The 22,311-nt window shown below is 47.9% G+C and overlaps 1 protein-coding gene across 2 annotated transcripts in view; it reads right to left on the bottom strand.

Moving 5' to 3' along the window:
- Positions 1-1,722: 1,722 nt before the first annotated feature.
- The window catches only part of MSANTD2 (Myb/SANT DNA binding domain containing 2), a 60,576-nt gene continuing 39,987 nt past the window's right edge, over positions 1,723-22,311 (bottom strand). The window contains exons 2-5 of one of the 2 annotated variants that reach the window (XM_073657374.1): positions 18,442-18,694; positions 18,084-18,230; positions 5,931-5,988; positions 1,723-4,712 (exon numbers count right to left, since the gene is read on the bottom strand). In XM_073657374.1, coding sequence (XP_073513475.1) covers positions 3,884-4,712; positions 5,931-5,988; positions 18,084-18,230; positions 18,442-18,694 — 1,287 coding nt within the window. In that variant the 3' untranslated portion in view covers positions 1,723-3,883. The remainder of the gene's footprint in view (positions 4,713-5,930; positions 5,989-18,083; positions 18,231-18,441; positions 18,695-22,311) is intronic. The other variant, XM_073657375.1, reaches the window with a different exon arrangement.

The raw sequence follows: 22,311 nt of genomic DNA, 5'->3' as shown, positions 1-22,311 counted from the left end.
TGCGGCCTCAGCGACGGACACGCAACATACTGAAACGTAATAATGTAACATCGCCGTCCATCAGAACTTCCTTGATTTCTTATTAAGACAAGTTCATAAGCATCGGCCCAGCACGTAAGCTCAGACAGAACACATGAGATATACAATGTATATACTGCTGTCATGGAGAGAGAAAAAAAAAAAGGGGGGAAAAGACTTAAATAGTGAAACTATTAGCAGCTACGTCAAACACTGAAATACTCAGGACTCCTGCAAAAAACTGTCCTTAAAATGACAAAAAAAGGTTAATATACAAAAGTGAAAATTTAGAGACGAGGACCTTGATGGCCGGGAACCTCCAGTGACCGAGCGCCGGAAAGAAACATTTTTTGGTTGTGTAGACAGTTGTACTGAGTGATCGGGTTCATGGCTCAAGTCTCGTCATGAATCAGGCACACGTCGTAAACCTCAGAACTATCTGTAAAGCGAAACAATCTGCAAAAGCTGGAAAAACGCTGCAGGAAATTCTGAAGCACCCGACCATCCGCAGGGGCGACCCTCGCACACAAGTCCAGGGGGTAAAGGACTAAATCAGGAAAAAAAAAGCAATGCGTTAGCGGAGATGACGGTCCTCTGCTGCCACCCGCAGGAAAAAGGCTGAAATAAATAAAAGATGGCGCCGATCACATGAGCACGACCGGGTCACCAGCGGCAGAGAACGATCTTATATAAGATGCGACACGTGGATCTCACTGGATAAACCCGATGTGTGAAGTGATAAAAAGTCACTTACTGCAGGACACAAAGCCAAAATAAACTGTTCATACACGACCCCGCGCACCAGAAAGAGAGGCCACTGCTGCAACAGGTGTCTGGTGAGAAAAAGCTAAAGTGTACACCCCCCCTCAGACCGCCAAATTACAGTCTACATATAGAGAATATTCATCTACAGAAACAGCTGAGATACATCACTGATCCTGAATTATACTCCAGAGCAGCGCTCACTATTCTGCTGGTGCAGTCACTGTGTACATACATTACATTACTGATCCTGAGTTACCTCCTGTATTATACTCCAGAGCTGCACTCACTATTCTGCTGGTGCAGTCACTGTGTACATACATTACATTACTGATCCCGAGTTACCTCCTGTATTATACTCCAGAGCTGCACTCACTATTCTGCTGCTATTGGAAATAATCAGCAAGCTTATCAGAGACCTCTCTTATCAGCTTTGCTAAGACTGTACAGAATCTGGTGCAAAGACATTTTCCAGAATGTCAATCACGAGAGTGTAGAACATCAGACAGGGAATGCTGGGAAATACCAGCTCTGAAGTCTACAGAGTTGAATGCAGCTCTGGGGTATAATACAGGATGTAACTCAGGATCAGTAATGCAATGTATGTACACAGTGACTGCACCAGCAGAATAGTGAGTGCAGCTCTGGAGTATAATACAGGATGTAACTCAGGATCAGTAATGTATGTACACAGTGACTGCACCAGCAGAATAGTGAGTGCAGCTCTGGAGTATAATACAGGATGTAACTCAGGATCAGTAATGTAATGTATGTACACAGTGACTCCACCAGCAGAATAGTGAGTACAGCTCTGGAGTATAATACAGGATGTAACTCAGGATCAGTTCCTGGATCAGTAATGTAATGTATGTACACAGTGACTCCACCAGCAAAATAGTGAGTGCAGCTCTGGAGGATAATACAGGATGTAACTCAGGATCAGTAATGTTGAATGCTGAAGATAAAATGATCTCTAAAAGGCCTAAAGTTATAGATGACACATTTCCTTTGTATTTTAGGCAAACAAAAAAATTGTCATTTTTTAAAGTTTAAAAATTACAAAAAGGAAAATGGGCTGATGCAAAAGTTTGGGCACCCTTAGAGATTTGTGTGCTCAGATAAGGTCTGAAACACAAAATAGAACTCTGTGAACACAATGATCACAGGTACGTGTGGAGAAAAAAAGAGCACAGAATTTCAGGAAAAGAACATCCTGCCAACCATTAAGCATGGGGGAGGATCAATCATGCTTTGGGGTTGTGTTGCAGCCAATGGGAACATTTCACGGGTAGAGGGAAGAATGGATTCAATGAAATTTCAACAAATTCTTGATGCAAACATAACACCATCTGTAAAAAAGCTGAAGATGAAAAGAGGATGATTCTACAAACGGATAATGATCCTAAACACAAATCACAATCCACAATAGACGACCTCAAAAGGCGCAAGCTGAAGGTTTTACAATGGCCCTCACAGTCCCCTGATCTGAACAACATTGAAAATCTGTGGCTAGACCTCAAAACAGCAGAGGATGCAAGACTCCCCAGGAATCTCACAGAACTGGAAGAATTCTCCAAGGAAGAACGGAGGAAAATCCCTCAGACAAGAACTGAAAGACTCTTGTCCGGCTACAAAAAGTGTTTACAAGCTGTGATACTTGAAAAAGGGGGCGCAACTAGGAACTAACCATGCAGGGTGCACAAACTTTTGCATTGGACTATTTTTCTTTTTGTAATTTATAAAATGTAAAAGATGAAAATATATATATTTTTTTACTTAAGATACAAAGGAAATGCGTCATCTTTACCTTTAGGCCTTATAGAGATCATTTCATCTTCAACTTGCTTAACTGTTCACAATAACAGGAATTTTGACCAGGGGTGCCCAAACTTGTACTGTAAGTATAGTCACTGAACTAGCAGAATAGTGAGTGCAGCTCTGGAGTATAATACAGGAGGTAACTCCGGATCAGTAATGTAATGTATGTACACAGAGACTGCACCAGCAGTATAGTGAGTGCAGCTCTGGAGTATAATACAGGATGTAACTCAGGATCAGTAATGTAATGTATGTACACAGTGACTGCACCAGCAGAATAGTGAGTGCTGCTCTGGGGTATAATACAGGATGTAACTCAGGATCAGTAATGTAATGTATGTACACAGTGACTGCACCAGAATAGTGAGTGCAGCTCCGGAGTATAATAATTCCACTGTTTTTGTAGATAAATTCTCCTTTTAAACTGTAACATAGCATTTAGAGACGCTCCTACTCTTTAGAGAAAGGCACTGCGGACCTCCTGTAGCTGGTGAACCTCGGGCATTTGACCTCTCCATGATCAGTAGCCCCCCGGCTTTGGTTGTAGACGGTGGGATGAGCAGGACTGCGGCACAACTCTTGGTGGAGTCATATAATGACCGGACGTGCACACACACCTCTTCTCAATGCTTCTTAATTTCTTACTTGCAGTAGAAAAAAAAATAATACTTTACTGAATAATAATAAAATAAATGATATGGCAAGACGGCTAAGAGTGGATACAGTACGTCACAGAAACAAAGTCTTTGCAGGCAACACTGGCTGGAAATATTAAAAACACTTAATGGGTATAAAAAAAAAAAAAAAAAAAGTGATTATCTAAATTATATACAATATCATCTACCTGGGCTGCGACGGCCTCTTGGCTTTTTTTTTTCTCATCATTCGTTACTTTGTCGACTCACAAATCGATATGTAAAAATGTGATGTGAACAAAAAAAAATAAAACAATTACATTATTTTCTTTAAAAAATGAAAGTATAACTATGTCCAATGTGGAATGTACATACAGCAATACATATCAGGGCTCTACAATAAAATTCTTTTTTTATAAAAACGTCATTTGAACCCACCAAACACACGATCCCCATACTCCAAGGTCTTCAAAAAAAAAAAAAAAAAAAAAAAAAGGGAGTGGGGACGATTCTTCCGAATATCAGACAGGCGTTCCCCCCCAACCTTCGCCCCGTCCTCATTCCAATGGACCAAACTCATTCACAGTTCAACAGCAAAACCCTGGCGAGAAAGCAGACGGCCGAGCCCAAGTCCTTATAAAGGACACGATTCATTTGTTGAACTTTAAGGGGTACCCGATGGCTTTTTCCAGGCACTCAACTAAAGACCCCGCGGAAAGAAAATCTCTCTCCACCTCAACAAACTTGATATAGATAGTTTTCGGGGAGACCCCCGGCTCGACCTTACAGTTCTGCGCTAAGAATCCATTGATGCTAGCCCACTCTTTGCTTTGGTTCTTGATGGTGGACTGGAAATGAAAGAACAAGCACTGCTGTAGCGTTATGCTCTCGGCGATGCCGAGGTAACAGTAGGTGATTTTCGCAGTTACTGGGTCGGACTTTGAGTCGGGCCCCGTTGGAGACTCGCAATTGCCATCATTGACTAAATCGACTACCGCATTGTCAGCTTTGTTCCTCAATTCCTCGTATCCAATAGCGTAAAGCCCCGGACACTTGGGGATCCCGCCGGGTAAGAGGTACTGAACTATATCTCCGCCGATCGGCTTGGAGTGAGCTATAGGAATCCAGTCGGTCTCCATGTGCAGCTCCAGACACCGCGCTTCGCTGATGGTGATCTCCAGAAACTTATAGTATACGTTTTTCCAATTCATTTTCTGCACTCTGGTCATCACCACCCGCCCCTCCGGCTTCTCGGGGTTGAAGTACTCACGTAGACGTTTTCCCAGCGGAACCTGGGAACTGATTTCGGCGTAATGGTATCGGATGTCCTCCTTCCACCGGGTGTTGTATCCAATGCCAAATATTGCCAGCTTGTTCGAGAGGTGCAACCGTGAAAACTCTGTCCAGCTTTGAAACAGCTCCCACTTGAGCTGGACGGACTCCAGGATGTGCATGATGGTCTGCAGAATCTCCCTTTTCCTGCAAGTTACAACAGCTTTGATTAAAAGGAGGTTTCACGAGAAACATAAAATCTGCAACAAGAGAACGGACGGCTAAAAAAAAACAAAAAAGAAAAAGCAGCAAGTGACATGAAGACGGGCTGCCCTGATAAAACAAAGGTAGGGATCGTGCAGCCGCCCCACGCCACGGTAGAGCTGCGCTGGTTCACAAAATGGTTATTAACCAGTCAGTGAAACAAGTTAGAATCGATCCACCTGGAAAAACATGCAATGTTGCAAAGCCGCAGACATTCAGTGAAGTGCATGGATGGAAACGGGCAACGTGTCACCAGTAAAGGTGTCAGCAGGGGACGAAAGTGATTGCACTAAATGGCCCATCATTAAAAATACATCCTGGAAAGTCCACCCGAGCGCCCACCTTTGGTCCGTCTGCTGAAAAGCCACTAACTAAATGTTGCATCATTCGTAATTAATCGCAGATGACCTGACTATTGTTAATGGTCACACAATTCTTCATGGCCATTAACAATAAGCAAGCCACTTGCCATTTATTACCAAAAGGTAAATTCACACGTTGCAGATTTTCCACAGTAAAACCAACATGTAACGTGCATTTTGTTGTAAATTTAACCACATCCATTTCCATAGGGTGAAGTCGGAGATAGTCGAGGTACTGACACCACAGGTCAATTTACCAGATGAAAATTTTTGACAAGTGCAGATAAGTTTTTTTTTTTTTTTTAAAGTATAAAACAGGGTTTTTAGAAAATGATAAAAAAAAGTCAGAATTTTTCTTTCCATTAAATGGGTTGTGAGATAAAAATCTGTCCTGATCCAGAAACAAACAGATAATTCTCACGCATTTTACCTCCTCGCTCCAGCACTGCGTCCCTGATCCTCTCGGCTGCTGTTGTGTATAACCCATGTCACCGGTGCAGTCAATCACTGCCCTTAATGGTCTGGATTGGCGGCAGCGGTCACGTGAGGTATGATCGACCTCACGGCAGCAGTCAAGATAAGCAGTCCATGATAAAAAAAAAGTCACAGGTCAATGATAAAATATTAAATATTTCCTAATATGCCTTTCACGTGACTTCGGGACCCAGGATAATAATCCGGCCACTTTATCAGCTTGTCCAGTCCACCAGAGAAGAGAGTGGGAGACGTCAGACACAGCAGCGAGACATTCAGGCGGCCTATGGGGTCACCCGGTCAGACCCTCGAGGCTGATACTTACTGTAGGTCCTCTGCGGGTTCTTTGTTCTTCGGCGGTCTTTTAGGAACATTGATTTCTTCTAAAATAAAAAAAGAAAGTAAGGATTTAGGATCAGTGGCGTGGATGTGTAAGATCGCAGCGTGTCCGGCATTGCCGCAAGTTTCATGCTACAGGATGAATTTATAAACTGCTCCAAAATTCAGAGGTGCAACATGCAAATTATGCCTAAAAATGTGAAAGTATGGAGGAAATCCATGAATATAGAGGAGATGGGAATTCAGGCTGCCGTAAACGTCTGCTGTCTCCTCTGGCAGTGGTGGAGAATCTCCCGGTAACACTGCTGGACAGTTCACAACCAGGTCATTACGAATACCAACTTGTGATATATAAAGGATAATGCAGTGAAACCAGCAAACTCACATGCACCCCATAACTATGAGCAGCGTACAAGTATGGCACTCGTCAGGTCTAGGTGAATGGCGCAGGCTCAGGAGCTGCGCCCGCACCATTCCCGGCCTCTACAATAACAGCCGCGAGGAGAGATGAGCTACGTCTACAGCTGCAAACCTGTGAAATGCCACTGTCAATCACAGACAGCAGCATTATAGAGCATGGCACTGGGGGGGGCGAAAGTCCTAAGTGGGCATCAGCGCCCTGGGGTGCAACGTTCATTGCAGCAAGGGGGTTTTGAGTCATAGGATGCCGTGATTTTTACTATGTAATATAGATGCATAAACCATTCAGATGATTGCAGGCGTTAAAAAATAAAATATACATAAGTTTTAAAAATATATATAAAATAAATTAAAAAAAACCCCACACAAATTCCAATCACTCCTTTTTCTCCCATTACAAATAAAGAAGTTTTATAAATATATATATATATACACACACACACACACACACACACACACACACACACACACTTGGCATCTCCACATCCCTAAAAGTCAGATCTAGCAATGTATAAAACCAATTAACCCAAAGCGCTAAACTAAAGAGAAGAAGAAAGAAAAAAAAAAATAATCGAATCGTCAGAATTACGACTTTACGGTCGCCGCAACTCCAGAAGGAATGAAGTAAGAAGCGATCAAAATGTATCTACGATAGAGCCGTGAAGGAACTGATCGACCGAAAAATGAAAACAATACATGTATCAGAAAATGGCAGTGATAGGGGTAGCCATGTACGCCAGAAGGGGGAGCCTTATACGCCAGAAGGGGGATGGGGGGGGAGCCTTATACACCAGAAGGGGGGGAGCCTTATACGCCAGAAGGGGGATGGGGGTGCGCCTTATACGCCAGAAGGGGGATGGGGGGGAGCCTTATACACCAGAAGGGGGGGAGCCTTATACGCCAGAAGGGGGATGGGGGGGAGCCTTATACGCCAGAAGGGGGATGGGGGGGAGCCTTATACGCCAGAAGGGGGATGGGGGGGGGAGCCTTATACACCAGAAGGGGGATGGGGGGGAGCCTTATACGCCAGAAGGGGGATGGGGGGGGGGGGGGGAGCCTTATACGCCAGAAGGGGGATGGGGGGGGAGCCTTATACGCCAGAAGGGGGATGGGGGGGAGCCTTATACGCCAGAAGGGGGATGGGGGGGGAGCCTTATACGCCAGAAGGGGGATGGGGGGGGAGCCTTATACGCCAGAAGGGGGATGGGGGGGAGCCTTATACGCCAGAAGGGGGATGGGGGGGGAGCCATATACACCAGAATGGGGGGGGGGGGAAAGCCTTATACGCCAGAATGGGGATGGGGGGGGGGGGAGCCATGTACGCCAGAATGGGGATGGGGGGTAGCCATATACACCGGAATGGGGGGGGGGGGGGGGGGAGCCTTATCCACCAGAATAAGGGGGGGGGGCCTTATCCGCCAGAATGGGGATGGGAGGGGGGGGGGGCCTTATACGCCAGAATGGGGATGGGGGGTAGCCTTATACGCCAGAATGGGGATGGGGGGTAGCCTTATACGCCAGAATGGGGATGGGGGGTAGCCTTATACGCCAGAATGGGGATGGGGGGTAGCCTTATACGCCAGAATGGGGATGGGGGGGGTAGCCTTATACGCCAGAATGGGGATGGGGGGGTAGCCTTATACGCCAGAATGGGGATGGGGGGGGTAGCCTTATACGCCAGAAGGGGGATGGGGGGGCGCCTTATACGCCAGAAGGGGGATGGGGGGGGGGAGCCTTATACGCCAGAAGGGGGATGGGGGGGGGGGGGGGGGGAGGCCAAAAGGGGGATGGGGGGGGGAGCCTTATACGCCAAAAGGGGGATGGGGGGGGAGCCTTATACGCCAAAAGGGGGATGGGGGGGGAGCCTTATACGCCAGAAGGGGGATGGGGGGGGGGAGCCTTATACGCCAAAAGGGGGATGGGGGGGGGGGGGGGAGCCTTATACGCCAAAAGGGGGATGGGGGGGGGGGGGGGAGAGCCTTATACGCCAAAAGGGGGATGGGGGGGAGCCTTATACGCCAGAACGGGGATGGGGGGGGGAGCCTTATACGCCAAAAGGGGGATGGGGGGGGAGCCTTATACGCCAAAAGGGGGATGGGGGGGGGAGCCTTATACGCCAAAAGGGGGATGGGGGGGGGGGGAGAGCCTTATACGCCAAAAGGGGGATGGGGGGGAGCCTTATACGCCAGAACGGGGATGGGGGGGGGGAGCCTTATACGCCAAAAGGGGGATGGGGGGGGAGCCTTATACGCCAAAAGGGGGATGGGGGGAGCCTTATAAGCCAGAATGGGGATGGGATGGGGATGGGGGGTAGCCTTATACGCCAGAATGGGGATGGGGGGGGGAGCCATGTACGCCAGAATGGGGATGGGGGGGGGAGCCATGTACGCCAGAATGGGGATGGGGGGGGGGAGCCATGTACTCCAGAATGGGGATGGGGGGGGAGCCATGTACGCCAGAATGGGGATGGGGGGGGGAGCCATGTACGCCAGAATGGGGATGGGGGGGGGAGCCATGTACGCCAGAATGGGGGGGGGAGCCTTATACGCCAGAATGGGGATGGGAGGGGGGGGAGGGGGCCTTATACGCCAGAATGGGGATGGGGGGTAGCCTTATACGCCAGAATGGGGATGGGGGGTAGCCTTATACGCCAGAATGGGGATGGGGGGTAGCCTTATACGCCAGAATGGGGATGGGGGGTAGCCTTATACGCCAGAATGGGGATGGGGGGTAGCCTTATACGCCAGAATGGGGATGGGGGGTAGCCTTATACGCCAGAATGGGGATGGGGGGGCGCCTTATACGCCAGAATGGGGATGGGGGGGCGCCTTATACGCCAGAATGGGGATGGGGGGGCGCCTTATACGCCAGAATGGGGATGGGGGGGCGCCTTATACGCCAGAATGGGGATGGGGGGGCGCCTTATACGCCAGAATGGGGATGGGGGGGCGCCTTATACGCCAGAAGGGGGAGCCTTATACGCCAGAAGGGGGATGGGGGGTAGCCTTATACGCCAGAATGGGGATGGGGGGGGGAGCCATGTACGCCAGAATGGGGATGGGGGGGGGAGCCATGTACGCCAGAATGGGGATGGGGGGGGAGCCTTATCCACCAGAATAAGGGGGGGGGGGGGGGGGGGAGTCTTATCCACCAGAATGGGGATGGGAGGGGGCCTTATACGCCAGAATGGGGGGGGGAGCCTTATCCACCAGAATAAAGGGGAGGGGGGGGAGGGGGCCTTATACGCCAGAATGGGGATGGGGGGTAGCCTTATACGCCAGAATGGGGATGGGGGGTAGCCTTATACGCCAGAATGGGGATGGGGGGTAGCCTTATACGCCAGAATGGGGATGGGGGGTAGCCTTATACGCCAGAATGGGGATGGGGGGTAGCCTTATACGCCAGAATGGGGATGGGGGGGCAGCCTTATACGCCAGAATGGGGATGGGGGGGCGCCTTATACGCCAGAATGGGGATGGGGGGGCGCCTTATACGCCAGAATGGGGATGGGGGGGCGCCTTATACGCCAGAATGGGGATGGGGGGGCGCCTTATACGCCAGAAGGGGGAGCCTTATACGCCAGAAGGGGGATGGGGGGTAGCCTTATACGCCAGAATGGGGATGGGGGGGGGAGCCATGTACGCCAGAATGGGGATGGGGGGGGGAGCCATGTACGCCAGAATGGGGATGGGGGGGGAGCCTTATCCACCAGAATAAGGGGGGGGGGGGGGGGGGGAGTCTTATCCACCAGAATGGGGATGGGAGGGGGCCTTATACGCCAGAATGGGGGGGGGAGCCTTATCCACCAGAATAAAGGGGGGGGGAGTCATCCACCAGAATGGGGATGGGAGGGGGGGGGGGGGGCCTTATACGCCAGAATGGGGATGGGGGGTAGCCTTATACGCCAGAATGGGGATGGGGGGTAGCCTTATACGCCAGAATGGGGATGGGGGGTAGCCTTATACGCCAGAATGGGGATGGGGGGTAGCCTTATACGCCAGAATGGGGATGGGGGGTAGCCTTATACGCCAGAATGGGGATGGGGGGTAGCCTTATACGCCAGAATGGGGATGGGGGGTAGCCTTATACGCCAGAATGGGGATGGGGGGGGGGGGAGCCTTATACGCCAGAATGGGGATGGGGGGGGGGGGAGCCTTATACGCCAGAATGGGGATGGGGGGGGGGGGGGGGGGAGCCTTATACGCCAGAATGGGGATGGGGGGGGGGGGGGAGCCTTATACGCCAGAATGGGGATGGGGGGGAGCCTTATACGCCAGAATGGGGATGGGGGGGGGGAGCCTTATACGCCAGAATGGGGATGGGGGGGGGAGCCTTGTACGCCAGAATGGGGATGGGGAGCCATGTACGCCAGAATGGGGATGGGGGGGGGGGGGGAGCCATGTACGCCAGAATGGGGATGGGGGGGGGAGCCATGTACGCCAGAATGGGGATGGGGGGGGGAGCCTTATCCACCAGAATAAGGGGGGGGAGCCTTATACACCAGAATGGGGATGGGAGGGGGGGCCTTATCTGCCAGAATAAGGGGGGGGTAGCCTTATACACCAGAATGGGGGGGGGGCCTTATCCGAAAGAATGGGGGGGGGTGGAGGCCTTATCCGCCAGAATGGGGGAGGGGGGGGGGGGCGTGGGAGCCTTAACCACCAGAGTGGGGAGTGGAGCCTTATCCGCCAGAATGGGGGGGGGAGCCGCATACACCAGAATGGGGATGGGGGAGCCGCATACACCAGAATGGGGATGGGGGAGCCATATACACCAGAATGGGGATGGGGGAGCCATATACACCAGAATGGGGATGGGGGAGCCATATACACCAGAATGGGGATGGGGGAGCCATATACACCAGAATGGGGATGGGGGAGCCATATACACCAGAATGGGGATGGGGGAGCCATATACACCAGAATGGGGATGGGGGAGCCATATACACCAGAATGGGGATGGGGGGAGCCATATACACCAGAATGGGGATGGGGGTGCCATATACACCAGAATGGGGATGGGGGAGCCATATACACCAGAATGGGGATGGGGGAGCCATATACACCAGAATGGGGATGGGGGAGCCATATACACCAGAATGGGGATGGGGGGAGCCATATACACCAGAATGGGGATGGGGGTGCCATATACACCAGAATGGGGATGGGGATGGGAGCCTTAGAAACAAGAATGGGGATGGGGGAGCCATATACACCACAATGTGGATGGGGGAGCCATATACACCAGAATGGGGATGAGGGGGCCATGCATACCAGGATCAAACTTCTGTGAAATCAAACTCTCCACTGAGGAAGCAACACTGATTGACAATCAATTTCACATGCTGTTGTGCAAATGGAATAGACAATAGATGGAAATTATTGGCAATTATCAAGACACAATAAAGGAGTGGTTCTGCAGGTGGGGACCACCGACCACATCTCAGTGCCAATGCTTTCTGGCTGAAGTTTTGGTCACTTGAATGCTGGTTGTGCTTTCACACTCGTGGTAGCATGAGACGGACTCTACAACCACAGAAGTTGCTCAGGTAGTGCAGCTCATCCAGGATGGCACATCAATGCAAGCTGTGGCAAGGTGGTTTGCTTTGTCTGTCAGCGTAGTGTCCAGAGGCTGGAGGCGCTACCAGGAGACAGGCCAGTACACCAGGAGACGTGGCGGGGGCCGTAGGAGGGCAACAACCCAGAGGCAGGACCGCTACCTCCTCCTTTGTGCAAGGAGGAACAGGAGGAGCACTGCCAGAGCCCTGCAAAATGACCTCCAGCAGGCCACAAATGTGCATGTGTCTGCACAAACGGTTAGAAACCGACTCCATGAGGGTGGTATGAGGGCCCGACGTCCACAGATGGGGGTTGTGCTCACAGCCCAACACCGTGCAGAACGCTTCGCATTTGCCACAGAACACCAGGATTGGCAAAGTGGCCACTGGCGCCCTGTGCTCTTCACAGATGAAAGCAGGTTCACACTGAGCACATGTGACAGCACATCTGGGACATCATGTCTCGCTCAATCCAACAACGTCACGTTGCACCACAGACTGTCCAGGAATTGGCGGATGCTTTATTCCAGGTCTGGGAGGAGATCCCACAGGAGACCATCCGCAACCTCATCAGGAGCATGCCCAGGCGTTGTAGGGAGGTCATACAGGCACGTGGAGGCCACACACAATACTGAGCCTCATCAGGAGCATGCCCAGGCGTTGTAGGGAGGTCATACAGGCACGTGGAGGCCACACACAATACTGAGCCTCATCAGGAGCATGCCCAGGCGTTGTAGGGAGGTCATACAGGCACGTGGAGGCCACACACAATACTCAGCCTCATCAGGAGCATGCCCAGGCGTTGTAGGGAGGTCATACAGGCACGTGGAGGCCACACACAATACTCAGCCTCATTTTTTACTTGTTTTAAGGACATTAAATCAAATTAGGATCAGCCTGTAGTGTGTCTTTCCACTTTAATTTTGGGGGTGACTCCAAATCCAGGCCTCCATTGGTTAATAAATGTGATTTCCATTGATGATTTTTGTGTGATTTTGTTGTCAGCACATTCAACTTTGTACAGAACAAAATATTCAATGAGAAGATTTCATTCATTCAAGTCTAGGAGGGGTTATTTGAGTGTTCCCTTTATTTTTTTGAGCAGTATATTGTAATAAATACTCACACACATATACATAATAAATATATATACATAATATATATATACATAATATATATATATATATGGGATATAAGTATAGAATTGAGGGACATTACCTCTATAACAGTGTCAGCAGCAGATCTCCCCCCAGAATAGTGCATCATGATCACATTTGTTTTCCCCCTATTTTCCTCCTCTAAAACCTAGGTGCGTCTTATTGACCGAAAAATACGGTATACAATCTGCTTTGCTTTTCTTCCATCATGCCAGATGCAAATGTCAAAAATTTTGCCCTATAATGATGCCTCCTTAGATATCCGGATATTGCGTCATAGATTAGGATCACAACGAATCTGACCGACAGAAGGAATCTGAAGCACCTGTGTGGACCTGGTGCCGATATATCCCTTACCTAGAAGTTACAGGAATGTGAACGGCATGTAAAGTGATCTTGTTCACAGTCTGCACCGTTACCATTCAGAGCCGGAGACTCGACGGCACAGAATCAGGACGAGTGTCAGTCCCTGAAGGTCGGGTTGTAGTTGCAGATCTGCAGCTCAAAGTCCTGACTATTTTCCATGAGGTCGTCTCATTTACTGGAGATTCTCTAATTTGGGGAAAACTAACTTCATTTTGTAAGGTCCTTGTTGATCTGGCACAAGACTCCCCCTACTACAATCGGCACCAAATATACAGAATATCCACTAGATAATATCAGGTTAAGATCAATCAGTCTGATGTTCGCTGGCTCCGGTGAAAAGTGAACTACAAAAACAAGCAGCGCTTTCTGTGCACAAATCTATGGCTCAACTGTGACATGAAGAGGACAGAAAGACGAAATAAGGAAACTTCCCCCAGTCCTGAGTCTTACGCCCCATCAACAAAACTTCTGCATTCAAGAGATTTGCAAGAAACAACAGCACCATAGAAGTTACAATGGGTGGAAGGCCGCCCAAACAATTATCCTGCTGTATCATAGGTAAAGGTACGAAAAAGCAGGCAGCATTCCTATGAATAAAGGTAAAAAAGTGGGCCATTGCCAACCAACCTCTCTCATTTCATATATATAAAATTTATTATATACATATATAGTGTGTGAGATATGTATAAAATATATATATTTTTTACATACAGTGGGTACGGAAAGTATTCAGACCCCTTTAAATTTTTCACTCTTTGTTTCATTGCAGCCATTTGGTAAAAAAATTTTTTCTCATTAAAGTCCACTCTGCACCCCATCTGGACTGAAAAAAAACAGAAATGTAGAAATTTTTGCAAATTTATTAAAAAAGAAAAACTGAAATATCACATGGTCATAAGTATTCAGACCCTTTGCTCAGACACTCATATTTAAGTCACATGCTGTCCATTTCCTTGTGATCCTCCTTGAGATGGCTCTACTCTTTCATTGGAGTCCAGCTGTGTTTCATTAAACTGATAGGACTTGATTTGGAAAGGCACACACCTGTCTATATAAGACCTCACAGCTCACAGTGCATGTCAGACCAAATGAGAATCATGAGCTCAAAGGAACTGCCCAAGGAGCTCAGAGACAGAATTGTGGCAAGGCACAGATCTGGCCAAGGTTACAAAAGAATTTCTGCATTACTCAAGGCTCCTAAGAGCACAGTGGTCTCCATAATCCTGAAATGGAAGACGTTTGGGACCACCAGAAGTCTTTCTAGACCTGGCCGTTCAGCCAAACTGAGCAATCGTGGGAGAAGAGCCTTGGTGAGAGAGGTAAAGAAGAACCCCAAGATGACTGTGGCTGAGCTCCAGAGATGCAGTAGGGAGATGGGAGAAAGTTCCACAACGTCAACTATCACTGCAGCGTTCCACCAGTCGGATCTTTATGGCAGAGTGGCCCGACGGAAGCCTCTCATTAGTGCAAGACATATGAAAGCCTGCATAGAGTTTGCTCAAAAACACATGAAGGACCCCCAGAGTATGAGAAATAAGATTCTCTGGTCTGATGAGAAGAAGATAGAACTTTTTGGTGATAATTCTAAGCGGTATGTGTAGAGAAAACCAGGCACTGCTCATTACCTGCCCAATACAATCCCAACAGTGAAACATGGTGGTGGCAGCATCATGCTATGGGGGTGTTTTCCAGCTGCAGGGACAGGACAACTGGTTGCAATTGAAGGAAACATGAATGTGGCCAAGTACAGAGATATCCTGGACCTCAGCCTTGGCCGAAGGTTCACCTTCCATCAAGACAATGACACAGCTAAAATAACAAAGGAGTGGCTTCAGAACAACTCTGTGACCATTCTTGACTGGCCCAGCCAGAGCCCTGACCTAAACCCAATGGAGCATCTCTGGAGAGACCTGAAAATGGCTGTCCACCAACGTTCACCATCCAACCTGACGGAACTGGAGAGGATCTGCAAGGAAGAATGGCCGAGGATCCCCAAATCCAGGGGTGAAAAACTTGTTGCATCATTCCCAAGAAGACTCATGGCTGTACTAGCTCAAAAGGGGGCTTCTACTCAATACTGAGCAAAGGGTCTGAAGACTTATCACCAGGTGATATTTCAGTTTTTCTTTTTTAATAAATTGGCAAACATTTCTACATCTGTTTTTTTTCCAATCAAGATGGGGTGCAGAGTGTACTTTAATGAGAAATAAAATGAACTTTTCAGAATTTACCAAATTGCTGCAATGAAACAAAGAGTGAAAAATTGAAAGGGGTCCGCATAATTTCCGTACCCACTATATACACACACAAAAGGAATTACACCCCAAAAATTGATATTTTATACACACATTTTATTTACTTTCAGTAACTCTTTGTAAGCGTGTGTATATATATTTTTGTATTTTCATGACTATGAAAATTGTACATTCACACTGAAGGCATCAAAACTATGAATTAACACATGTGGAATTATATACTTAACAAAAAAGTGTGAAACAACTGAAAATATGTCTTATATTCTAGGTTCTTCACAGTAGCCACCTTTTGCTTTGATGACTGCTTTGCACACTCTTGGCATTCTCTTGATGAGCTTCAAGAGGTAGTCACCGGAAATGGTCTTCCAACAATCTTGAAGGAGTTCCCAGAGATGCTTAGCACTTGTCGGCTCTTTTGCCTTCACTCTCCGGTCCAGCTCCCCCCAAACCATCTCGATTGGGTTCAGGTCTGGTGACTGTGGAGGCCAGGTCATCTGGCGTAGCCCCCCATCACTCTCCTTCTTGGTCAAATAGCCCTTACACAGCCTGGAGGTGGGTTTGGGGTCATTGTCCTGTTGAAAAATAAATGATGGTCCAACTAAACGCAAACCGGATGGAATAGCATGCCGCTGCAAGATGCTGTGGTAGCCATGCTGGTTCAGTATGCCTTCAATTTTGAATAAATCCCCAACAGTGTCACCAGCAAAGCCCCCCCACACCATCACACCTCCTCCTCCATGCTTCACGGTGGGAACCAGGCATGTAGAGTCCATCCGTTCACCTTTTCTGCGTCGCACAAAGACACGGTGGTTGGAACCAAAGATCTCAAATTTGGACTCATCAGACCAAAGCACAGATTTCCACTGGTCTAATGTCCATTCCTTGTGTTCTTTAGCCCAAACAAGTCTCTTCTGCTTGTTGCCTGTCCTTAGCAGTGGTTTCCTAGCAGCTATTTTACCATGAAGGCCTGCTGCACAAAGTCTCCTCTTAACAGTTGTTATAGAGATGTGTCTGCTGCTAGAACTCTGTGTGGCATTGACCTGGTCTCTAATCTGAGCTGCTGTTAACCTGCGATTTCTGAGGCTGGTGACTCGGATAAACTTATCCTCAGAAGCAGAGGTGACTCTTGGTCTTCCTTTCCTGGGGCGGTCCTCATGTCAGCCAGTTTCTTTGTTGCGCTTGATGGTTTTTGCAACTGCACTTGGGGACACTTTCAAAGTTTTCCCAATTTTTCGGACTGACTGACCTTCATTTCTTAAAGTAATGATGGCCACTCGTTTTTCTTTACTTAGAATTTGTATTATGGCAAGATAAAAGCAGCTTACAGTCTATTCAGTAGGACTATCAGTTGTGTATCCACCTGACTTCTGCACAACACAACTGATGGTACCAACCCCATTTATAAGGCAAGAAATCCCACTTATTAAACCTGACAGGGCACACCTGTGAAGTGAAAACCATTTCCGGTGACTACCTCTTGAAGCTCATCAAGAGAATGCCAAGAGTGTGCAAAGCAGTCATCAAAGCAAAAGGTGGCTACTTTGAAGAACCTAGAATATAAGACATATTTTCAGTTGTTTCACACTTTTTTGTTAAGTATATAATTCCACATGTGGTAATTCATAGTTTTGATGCTTTCAGTGTGAATGTACAATTTTCATAGTCATGAAAATACAGAAAAATCTTTAAATGAGAAGGTGTGTCCAAACTTTTGGTCTGTACTAATATATATATATATATATATATATATATATATATATATATATATATATATATATATATATATATATATATATATATATATATATATATATGCACACATTTTTTTTAAAGAAAGTTACAAAACTCCAGAGTTCAGCCCAGCGCGTCTTCTGATTCGTAGGCCCCGTGACATCATCACATTGCAGCGCAGCACACATGATGTCACCGGGCTACTACTCAGCACAGGGATGACACCTCAGGGGCGTCACACAGCTCTATTCCGGTGGCCACAGAGTACAGATGGGGTCCAGCGAATCAGTTTACTGTAGTCTATATAAAGAAATTATTACATACATACACAGACAAGTCCTTGCATGGTTTTCCATCACACTCTGGTTTTCTAATTTCTAAAGATGGAATTTCTGTCCATTTCGAGGACACTCGGTCCATCAGGCTGTCATTACAGTTTGCTCCAGACTTCGCAATAGGAAAAAATGGGCCCAGGAATTGGATACCTCATTAGAGGTAGATTTGCTATTGGAAAGTCTGGGAGCGCAGAATGACAACCCGGTGACCGGACATCGCAAGGACTTCTATCAAGAACAGACAGCGGAGGCACAGACTTGTAGATCTCATTTACACACACACACAGACATTGGTGGCGTCCACCGGCTGAACCTCACCTGGCTCCTCCGGCCTCTTCCCAATGTCTTCCACTGCCTCATTGCCTCCTCTGAAGACTCCGCACTGCGTCTCTCCCCGTGTGTGCGGCTCGCCGGCATTGCGGAATGGCGCCGGTGTCAAGTATGATATGTTAGACTTTTCTACCCCTGTGCAAGTGTGAGAATGTTTTATGCCATTTGCCATTATCTAGGCTGCAGTCAGTTATAGGGAAGAGATGAATGATTTGTAAGGAATATATACATTTATACAGGTTAGATACACAGTCATCCGAAGGACGACTCTCACCATCTCCTCAAGACATTTTATGTACAGACTTAATGCAAGGATAGAAGAAAAGCTCCAGCTATCAGGTCTTACCTAAATCCTCCCCAGGAAAGCCCTGGATGTCCTGGCTGTGGTTGCCCCAGTCCTCCTGTGAATAGTCCTCCATGGTGCTGCCGTCAGACTCCATCTCCTGGTACAGGCCGCTGCTGTTGATGAGCACGGGTTGACATGGCTGCGTGTCCCATCCCCCTTGTCCGAAGACCCTTTCCAGCTGCTCGAATGTGTAGCTGCTCTTCCGTTTGCCGACGCCGCGCTCTTTTACCCGACTGTAGCATCTGCGGAGGGTCTGAAATAACATGGAGGGGTATGTAAATCAGGATGAAAGTGGATTAGAGGCGTGTCAGTGCACCTCCAGCCTGATTAACATATGGTCCTAAATTATATATCTTATCACAGAGTGGCCGGGACGCATGAACGCTGCGTAATCCTCATCACATCTGCACAAGAGAGTCACCGTCCGAGCATGGAGAGTGCCAGAAGACTGTCACGTCTGACAGCGGCTCCTCATTGGCAGCAGTACTCACATAACCCGGCGGAAAACAGAGGTCGTCATGAAAAACTACTAACGCACTGAAAGATGACAACTCAAGGGGGCTGTCCGACAGTACTAAGGAAACTTTATAGATTGGACGAGCCCTCTAACATCTCTTCTTACAGAGCACTATAAATCGGCAATACACACGATAATTCTGGACTCCATGGGACACGAGCAGCGCTGCTGTCTGTCAGCCATCTACTGGGCTCACCGCCACCGGCAGAGTCCGTGTTACATGTAATGCAGAGCGTCTGACTGTAACACACATTAAGTGCAGCGGACGCGACAACATCCATGTCACCCCCCAAATAACGCAAAGGACAAGTGACAACATAAAACCAAAGATGAAAGGATTATGTCACATGTATATAAATATGTCTCATTATCGAGTCCTGGGGAACCCCTGATTGCAGTATATATATATATATATATATATATATATATCCCAAAGATTCTGCAGCACTGCAGAACATACAGTGACCGTCTACATCATTAGCCATTGGCCCCGTCAGCACACACTCATGGATCCCGTTTTCCTACATACACAGTGTATACACAGGTCACACCTGCAGTCAGGGGGTCTATACACAGCATCCCGGCTGCAGTCAGTGTATATATACATACACAGTGTATACACAGGTCACACCTGCAGTCAGGAGGTCTATACACAGCATCCCGGCTGCAGTCAGTGTATATATACATACACAGTGTATACACAGGTCACACCTGCAGTCAGGAGGTCTATACACAGCATCCCGGCTGCAGTCAGAGTATATATACATACACAGTGTATACACAGGTCACACCTGCAGTCAGGAGGTCTATACACAGCATCCCGGCTGCAGTCAGTGTATATATACATACACAGTGTATACACAGGTCACACCTGCAGTCAGGAGGTCTATACACAGCATCCCGGCTGCAGTCAGTGTATATATACATACACAGTGTATACACAGGTCACACCTGCAGTCAGGGGGTCTATACACAGCATCCCGGCTGCAGTCAGTGTATATATACATACACAGTGTATACACAGGTCACACCTGCAGTCAGGAGGTCTATACACAGCATCCCGGCTGCAGTCAGTGTATATATACATACACAGTGTATACACAGGTCACATCTGCAGTCAGGGGGTATTTACACAGCATCCCGGCTGCAGTCAGTGTATATATACATACACAGTGTATACACAGGTCACATCTGCAGTCAGTGTATATATACATACACAGTGTATATATACATACACAGTGTATACACAGGTCACACCTGCAGTCAGGGGGTCTATACACAGCATCCCGGCTGCAGTCAGTGTATATATACATACACAGTGTATACACAGGTCACATCTGCAGTCAGGGGGTATTTACACAGCATCCCGGCTGCAGTCAGTGTATATATACATACACAGTGTATACACAGGTCACACCTGCAGTCAGGGGGTCTATACACAGCATCCCGGCTGCAGTCAGTGTATATATACATACACAGTGTATACACAGGTCACATCTGCAGTCAGGGGGTATATACACAGCATCCCGGCTGCAGTCAGTGTATATATACATACACAGTGTATACACAGGTTACATCTGCAGTCAGGGGGTATTTACACAGCATCCCGGCTGCAGTCAGTGTATATATATACATACAGTGTATACACAGGTCACACCTGCAGTCAGGGGGTCTATACACAGCATCCCGGCTGCAGTCAGTGTATATATACATACACAGTGTATACACAGGTCACACCTGCAGTCAGGGGGTATATACACAGCATCCCGGCTGAAGTCAGTGTATATATACATACAGTGTATACACAGGTCACACCTGCAGTCAGGAGGTCTATACACAGCAGCCCGGCTGCAGTCAGTGTATATATACATACACAGTGTATACACAGGTCACACCTGCAGTCAGGAGGTCTATACACAGCATCCCGGCTGCAGTCAGTGTATATATACATACACAGTGTATACACAGGTCACACCTGCAGTCAGGGGGTCTATACACAGCATCCCGGCTGCAGTCAGTGTATATATACATACACAGTGTATACACAGGTCACACCTGCAGTCAGGAGGTCTATACACAGCATCCCGGCTGCAGTCAGTGTATATATACATACACAGTGTATACACAGGTCACATCTGCAGTCAGGAGGTCTATACACAGCATCCCGGCTGCAGACAGTGTATATATACATACACAGTGTATACACAGGTCACACCTGCAGTCAGGAGGTCTATACACAGCATCCCGGCTGCAGGCAGTGTATATATACATACACAGTGTATACACAGGTCACACCTGTAGTCAGGAGGACTATACACAGCATCCCGGCTGCAGTCAGTGTATATATACATACACAGTGTATACACAGGTCACACCTGCAGTCAGGGGGTCTATACACAGCATCCCGGCTGCAGTCAGTGTATATATACATACACAGTGTATACACAGGTCACACCTGCAGTCAGGAGGTCTATACACAGCATCCCGGCTGCAGGCAGTGTATATATACATACACAGTGTATACACAGGTCACACCTGTAGTCAGGAGGACTATACACAGCATCCCGGCTGCAGTCAGTGTATATATACATACACAGTGTATACACAGGTCACACCTGCAGTCAGGGGGTATATACACAGCATCCCGGCTGCAGTCAGTGTATATATACATACACAGTGTATACACAGGTCACACCTGCAGTCAGTGTATATATACATACACAGTGTATACACAGGTCACATTTGCAGTCAGGAGGTCTATACACAGCATCCGGGCTGCAGTCAGTATATATATACATACACAGTGTATACACAGGTCACACCTGCAGTCAGGGGGTCTATACACAGCATCCCGGCTGCAGTCAGTGTATATATACATACACAGTGTATACACAGGTCACACCTGCAGTCAGGGGGTATATACACAGCATCCCGGCTGCAGTCAGTGTATATATACATACACAGTGTATACACAGGTCACACCTGCAGTCAGGAGGTCTATACACAGCATCCCGGCTGCAGTCAGTGTATATATACATACACAGTGTATACACAGGTCACACCTGCAGTCAGGAGGTCTATACACAGCATCCCGGCTGCAGTCAGTGTATATATACATACACAGTGTATACACAGGTCACACCTGCAGTCAGGAGGTCTATACACAGCATCCCGGCAGCAGTCAGTGTATATATACATACACAGTGTATACACAGGTCACACCTGCAGTCAGGGGGTATATACACAGCATCCCAGCTGCAGTCAGTGTATATATAAATACACAGTGTACACACAGGTCACACCTGCAGTCAGGAGGTCTATACACAGCATCCCGGCTGCAGTCAGTGTATATA

Source organism: Phyllobates terribilis, unplaced genomic scaffold (genome assembly GCF_046119375.1).
Source record: "Phyllobates terribilis strain yellow unplaced genomic scaffold, ASM4611937v1 Scaffold_12__6_contigs__length_324123572, whole genome shotgun sequence".
NCBI classification, from domain to species: domain Eukaryota; kingdom Metazoa; phylum Chordata; class Amphibia; order Anura; family Dendrobatidae; genus Phyllobates; species Phyllobates terribilis.
The sequence above is the reverse complement of the archived record's forward strand: the minus strand, read 5'-3'. Positions and strand labels throughout refer to the sequence as shown.